This window comes from Vicia villosa, linkage group LG4 (assembly GCF_029867415.1).
Source record: "Vicia villosa cultivar HV-30 ecotype Madison, WI linkage group LG4, Vvil1.0, whole genome shotgun sequence".
In the NCBI taxonomy this organism is placed as follows: Eukaryota; Viridiplantae; Streptophyta; class Magnoliopsida; order Fabales; family Fabaceae; genus Vicia; species Vicia villosa.
The window spans coordinates 3,474,649-3,481,308 of NC_081183.1; the positions used below are offsets into that span (position 1 = coordinate 3,474,649).

At 32.5% G+C, this 6,660-nt stretch overlaps 1 protein-coding gene across 1 annotated transcript; it reads right to left on the reverse strand.

Annotated features, from left to right (window-relative positions):
* Positions 1-1,521: 1,521 nt before the first annotated feature.
* LOC131598720 (kinesin-like protein KIN-14P) lies at positions 1,522-6,660 on the reverse strand. The gene is made up of 15 exons (XM_058871305.1): positions 6,572-6,660; positions 6,247-6,454; positions 6,042-6,166; positions 5,855-5,938; positions 5,520-5,597; positions 4,417-5,292; positions 4,242-4,323; positions 3,970-4,065; positions 3,710-3,886; positions 3,430-3,536; positions 3,145-3,323; positions 2,736-2,900; positions 2,335-2,588; positions 1,957-2,120; positions 1,522-1,836 (listed from the first exon to the last, which is right to left on the reverse strand). Exons 2-15 carry the CDS (start codon positions 6,374-6,376, stop codon positions 1,729-1,731), a joined length of 2,625 nt encoding a protein of 874 aa, XP_058727288.1. The 5' UTR covers positions 6,377-6,454; positions 6,572-6,660; the 3' UTR covers positions 1,522-1,728.

Genomic DNA, 6,660 nt, shown 5'->3' on the forward strand with positions numbered 1-6,660 from the left:
ATTCAAATAGTAAAATTATTTAGTTTAAGTTATTTCTCTTTTCAACATCTTAATTGATAGATTTTTATTATTTACATGCAAGAGGGAGGTTATTCTTAAGGCAGGAGGGGGACAAATTTTTTTTGATTTATGAAGAAGGGTGACTGAAATGAAGAAGGTTCTCAAGAGTTTTATGTGATGCAAAAATACTTCTTAAGTTGAAGGAAAAATTAATTGGACAATGGTAAAATCTATATTATATGAGACAAAATGTTGGGTTGTAAAGCAGGAACAAAATACTGTGACTTTATTTCACAATCCAAACCACAAAAATCTTAAATACTGTGACTTTATTTCACAAATCCAAACCTCAATTGATGCTAAAAAGCCATCTTATCACATAATCAAAATTGATTAACTTAGCAAAACTTTATGATCTAAGAGATTTTAACACCACATCTCAATCCAAAAATTTAAAACATTAGGTATATGGATCACACCTACATCACTAGTCTTAATCCATATTAGGATTCCATTCACGCTCCCCCTCCAAGCCTAACTAAGACTCTGATACCACTTGTTGAGAAGTCTGGGAAGCAACAATGAATTAAACATCCAGGACCTAAAAGAGAACTTGACACCACATCTTCACCAAAAACCATAAGACAATGTGAACATGAGTCACTTTTCTTATTTTTCAAATAGTTCATCTATTTCTAGTTTATGTGATACTTAACTACTCACACTCGAATTTAACAATTTTTTTAGAAGTGTGAATCACACACATCATTAGTTTTGATTAACACTACAATCCTACTCTCGCTCTCCCACTGAGTTGAACCGGAACTATGATACCACCTGATAGAGAGTTTATAGAGTACCAAAAGTAACAATAGGGTAAACATACAAGATCTATAAGAGACATTGACAATGTATCTCTACCCAAAATCTTAAGGAAATAGGAATATGAGTTACCTCCCTTATATATTCTACATTTTCACTATTTCTAATCGACGTGAGATTCAAACATTTACTCTTGAATTTTAACAATTTTTCACTCAAGTGTGAGTCACCTATATCACCAATTTTAATCAACTCTAATCCATACTATGATCTGTTTTTTCCACCAAGTCTAACCAAGTCTCTGATAGCATTTATTGGAAAGTCTAAAGGGCACCAAAAATAACAATGAACTAAACACTCATGATGTTTAAAAGACATTGTCCCATCTATCAGATGCTTAATGTTATTCATATAATAACTGTGTAAACTTATACATGTTTAAAACTATACAAAAATTCAATAAAGAAATTGCAAGCCTAAACCTAATACTTTACAACTATTGGAGCCACAACAAATTAAGCTGTTAACATGAAGCCATGTCAAAGTTGTTAAGTGAGTGAAATAGTTAAAGCTGTGATATTATAAAAACCAGTATGATTACTTTCTAGTTCAAAGTTATTTCTTTTCTTCAGCATCCTAATTGAAAGATTAATAATATAAAATGGAAAGATATGATTTACATAAATGAATGTGTATCTTTATACATGTGTACAAATGTGAAAAGAATGAAACTATAACAAACCTAAGCCTAATATTTTACAATAGTTGAAGCCATAACTAAGTTGTTAACATGAAGTTATATGAAAGTTGTTAAGTAGGGAGAATGGTTAAAAATGTGATAATATAAACACTACTTACTTCTCTATGTTTTCTAATGATTTTTTTGAATATTTTTTGAAGATTCTCTTAATCTTCAAGCTTCTCAGAATTACTAACATTTTTTAAGTCCTTAAGCAATTGCAGTCGCTCGATTTCTTCATCTTTTGTCGAAATCGTGTCTTTAAGAGAAGCCACCTACAATCCCAAACAAAAATATTTAACAAATTAATTAGTACGAATATCTTTCGGACGGAATTCGAACATTGATATATTACAAGTTAATTTTTTTTGGATGACCATTCAATAGTTAATCACCTGTTCCATTAATTCTCTAACATCTCTTCCATCTTTTGTACTTTTTGCAACTCCTAACTCAACTCCAGAAACCCTCTCAGCAAACTTCAAAGTACTTAAAGATTCAGAATAAGACTTTACATCTGAATTTATTTGTACTAGCATGAGTGTCTTTGCATGACCACCTGTGTCGTAAAATCATATTAAAATATTTCTCGTATCTATGTGCTCTGAGTGCATGAATGCGTAATATTTTTGACAATAGAAAATTCTACATTCACACGATAAACATATTAGTGGTTGTTGGATTGAGATTAGACCATTCAAATTTCAAAATGTACATCGAAATCTGTAAAGTCTGATCTCGATCCAACGACCATTGTACAAACAATGATTTACCTAGAGAGGATTGTAAAATTTGTGTGAGTTTGCTGTTTCTATATGGTATATGAGAACTCTTTTGAGAAAGTGCGAAAATGACATCTCCGAGAGCAGATAGTGATTTGTTAATATGTTGTGCTTCCTTTAGTCTATCTCCTATTACTTCCGACCGGTCTATCCTTTCACTTCCTGCCAAATCTATCAGATGAAGGTTACCTTGGAGAGTCGAACCAGATTTCTTATCCGCCCCGCGAACATGAATCGAAACCACACTACATAAACATGTTTGTTCAACTTCATTGTTTAACATGACTCAAAGTTACTGATAAACACTATATTACAGACACTTCTAAACAAAGATGTGTCTGGTGTCTGACACGTGCCAGTGTCAACGAGTTGAGTAAAATGAAAAGGCAAACCTGTGAGATCGGCTACTTCTTTCATTCATAGCAGTTGAACCCTTTGCTCTATTTTTTAAACCAATGTCCATTAGTTTTATGACATCAGCAGTTGATTTGACAGGGTGCATGCTAGCATCAGGTACTGCTAAACCATTTGGTTGAGAGTGACTCAATATCCCAAGTGTGTGCAAATCAAGGAAATCAAATCAAATCAAAGAGCATAAACATCGACACATTTCATGCGAAAATTTTCACAAAGAAGAAGCATATAGTTTATAAACTAAAACAAGAATCCGGATCCTCTGCAATACTACACACGGTAAGAGAATCCGTAACTTTGTGTAGTCAGTGACGGCAGTGAATCCGGATTCCTAAAAGAAAGTTCATGCACATAATAAATTGTTTGTATCTATTGAGAAAAGGATATTTTTTGACAGATGTATCGGTTGATAACAAATCTCGAACTTGTTCATTATAGATCTCAATTATTTGAACGCCAATTTCATAAACTATGGAACTTTGTCTACTTGAGGATATGTTGAAGAGATCATTTAGCGCTCGATAGTTAACACCGAGACTCTCGTTGGTCGCACCATTTGGACCACTCTGGAGTAAAATTAAATAAAATTTTATAGAATAGGAATTTTTTCAAACTTGCATGAAGGATGAGATAGAAAAATAAATCAATATGCACATAAAGTTAGTTACATACCATTGTATATGTTTTTCCTGAACCTGTCTGTCCATAAGCAAATATGCAGACATTAAAACCATCAAGTACTGATCTTATAAAGGCTTGTATGTCATCATACACCTCAGCTGCATAATTTAAAGAGAAACAATCAATATTTTAGAGTCATAAACATCAGACATGATATTGACACCGATACTGGTAATAATTTGAAAAATTGAATGTATTCACATGTGTCTGTATCGTGTGGATACGCTTTTGTTCAAAAGTGTCTGTGCTAAGAGATAACTTATAAAGGAACCTTGAGTTGAGGCAGGACCAAAGATCTTATTAAACTTAAATGTTTTAAGGGCTTCTTTCCCTTGTTTGGAGGGATTCGCCACAACCAAATCTGATTCTCCAATGCGTTCGACAATAGATTGTTTTTCTTTTTGTCCGGGAATAAATGGTCTAATTCGACAATATACTCTAATATTTCCTGCATCATAGAAAATATTAATCCAAAATTTCAACAAATCCACCAACATTAATTACCTATTACACGAGCACGAATAATGTTACCTTTTAATTCTTGAAGTTCATTAAATAATTTTCTATTTTCAGTAAGAACAGTTTGATAATTCTCAGCTGCATGCACTAGTGGTTTAAGATTTACACCTGCACAAATTCAACCATATTGATTAGATATTTTCTTAACCAAAATTTGGTATAGGCACATATTCACGCACTCACACATTCACACAGTCAGCGCATCATTGACCATTGATACGCCGATTGTGCAAATGCGTGAGTTTATGAAAGTCCAAATACTAATCCAACATAACAAGACATACCTAATCGATTGCATTCCTCTTTGTAAATCATTCGCTCTTTCACAACATCTTGCTTAATAGAATCCCAAGACAATTTCAATTTCTAGATTCAAATTCAATTGAACAATTTAATATTTTACGTCATAACATTATAACAGACATCATAAATTATAAGCTTAAAAGTATATAAATTTACCTGTATGGAACTAAACTGAAAACTCAAAGCTTTCTGCATGATGTTTTGTTTCATGTTCCACTTCTGATATTTTGCCTCCATAATAGCCTCACTCTCTCTAACCTTATTTCTTAAACTCTCCATTTTAGCCTCATGTTCTTGTGATTTCTGTTTCAATTCTAATTCAGCATCCTTAGTTTCTGATTTCAACTTTGAACATTGTTCTTCATATCGATTCTTCATTGTTTCTAGTTCTTGCTTCATCGTCGAAATTTCCATATTTTTTTCTTCCACCTCTTTGATCAATCTAGTAACTTCTTTACCAATTTCCTTCTTTTCGATATTTTTTTCTTCCACCTCTTTGATCAATCTCATAACTTCTTCATCAATTTCCTTCTTTTCCATATTTTTTCCTTCCACTTCTTTATCAATTTCCTTTCTTTCCATGTTTTCGATCTTCGAACATTGTACTTCGTATCTTTTTTTCATTGTTTCTAGTTCTTGCTTGAATGTTGAAATTTCCATGTTTTTTTCTTCCACCTCTTTGATCAATCTCTTAACTTCTTTATCAATCTCCTTCTTTTCCATATCTTTGTCTTCCACTTCTTTCATCAATCTAATAACTTCTCTATCCATTTCTTTCTTATTTTCATCCTCTTTAGTCTTTTCAACATGAATCGTATCATTTGTCTTCTTTTCTTCGATTTTAGTCTTCTCGTTCCGCATTGACTCATTTTCCTTCTTTTCTGCTATTACAATCTTCTCAATTGGCTTTGAGTCATGTGCAATTTTTTCTTCCTTTATGATATTCTCCTCCTTGGTTTCTGATGCAAGAGCTTCAAGTACTCTTATTCTCGATTGGTATTTTTCTTCGCGAGTCTTGAAAAGATTGTTTTGCTAAAGGCAAAAGGTAAGACAATAACGTAAAAGAGAATCAATTGAGATAAACTCTTTAGCACCGATACTTCTGACAAAAGGACTATCTGGTGTCCGACACAGACACGACACAAAAACATGTGATCACGTTCAATTGGTTCATTTTTTACATTTTTATTAGTATATGTGTCTATACTTTATAGTTAAACCAACATAACTAGATTTTGAAGACAATTTAATTGACTTACAGTTCTTAAATGTCCTTGTTGTGTTGATATTCTTCGCTCGATCTCTTGAACAACTTTCCTTAACAAGCAAGCCACACGCTATGAAGAATTTTTTGTTTGTTAGATAGTACTATTGTAAACCTTATAAACAAACACGTGATCAAAATTTTCACGCAATTTAAATTAAGTCTATAAACCCGCAATATAAAGGTTTTAAAAGTCGACATCACAACCTCAGTATGCTCTATTAGTCGTAATATGCAGTAATATCAGTTTACTGCATACCACGACTGCAACTGTGATTTAAAACAAAACTATATAATGTAAAAAAAGAAATTAAAGATTATTTATCATACGGGTGGTATTTCTCCGTTTCTTCTTTCGACGCTTTCTTCTAGGATACCATTCACAACACTCAAAAGAGATTGAGTAGGAGCATTCTGCATAAGTAAATGCTGAAACAAATCAGTGATGCATAGAACTAAAAAATATAATCGTAATTCTAACGACCCTAAAAATTATGAAAATACTAAGAGAATTTACATCCAAACTAGACGATTTCATTAGCTCGGAGATTTTGGCAGCAGGAAGATCTGCATAGCTTCCACCTTTCTGTTGAAATACATCCGGAAACCTATGACCGACTTGGTTTAAGGCACCAGATTGCTCTGTCGATCATCATAACCGTCAGATCATAAAAAAAATATTCGAACTTAATCATAAATAACTATTTCTAGATTTATAATACCTGCCATATGTTGAAACTTCGAGTCGGACAAAATCTTTTTCTGAGGTAAGTTATTATTTCCGCTCGAATTAGAACTCGAACTACCAACATCCTTAGATTCTGTAGTATGGTTGCTAGGTTGTGAATTCATAACTAGAAATTTTTTTCATGAATTGTTTCATGCAAAATTCTATTGCATTATTTCACCTCAAGAAATATTCTTGAAAAGCTGAAATATATAAGAGAGAAACATGCATTATTTGGTTACTTGGAGAATGGAGAATATGAAAATCACAAGAGAGAAACATGCATGCATGCATGGAAAATGTGAAAAGAAGAATCCAACCTTGAGGATGTCAACATTGAATCTAATGTTGTTATTGTTGTGGAAAGGTTTGAGTAAATTCAGGTAAAAACATCAAATGGATAATGTTG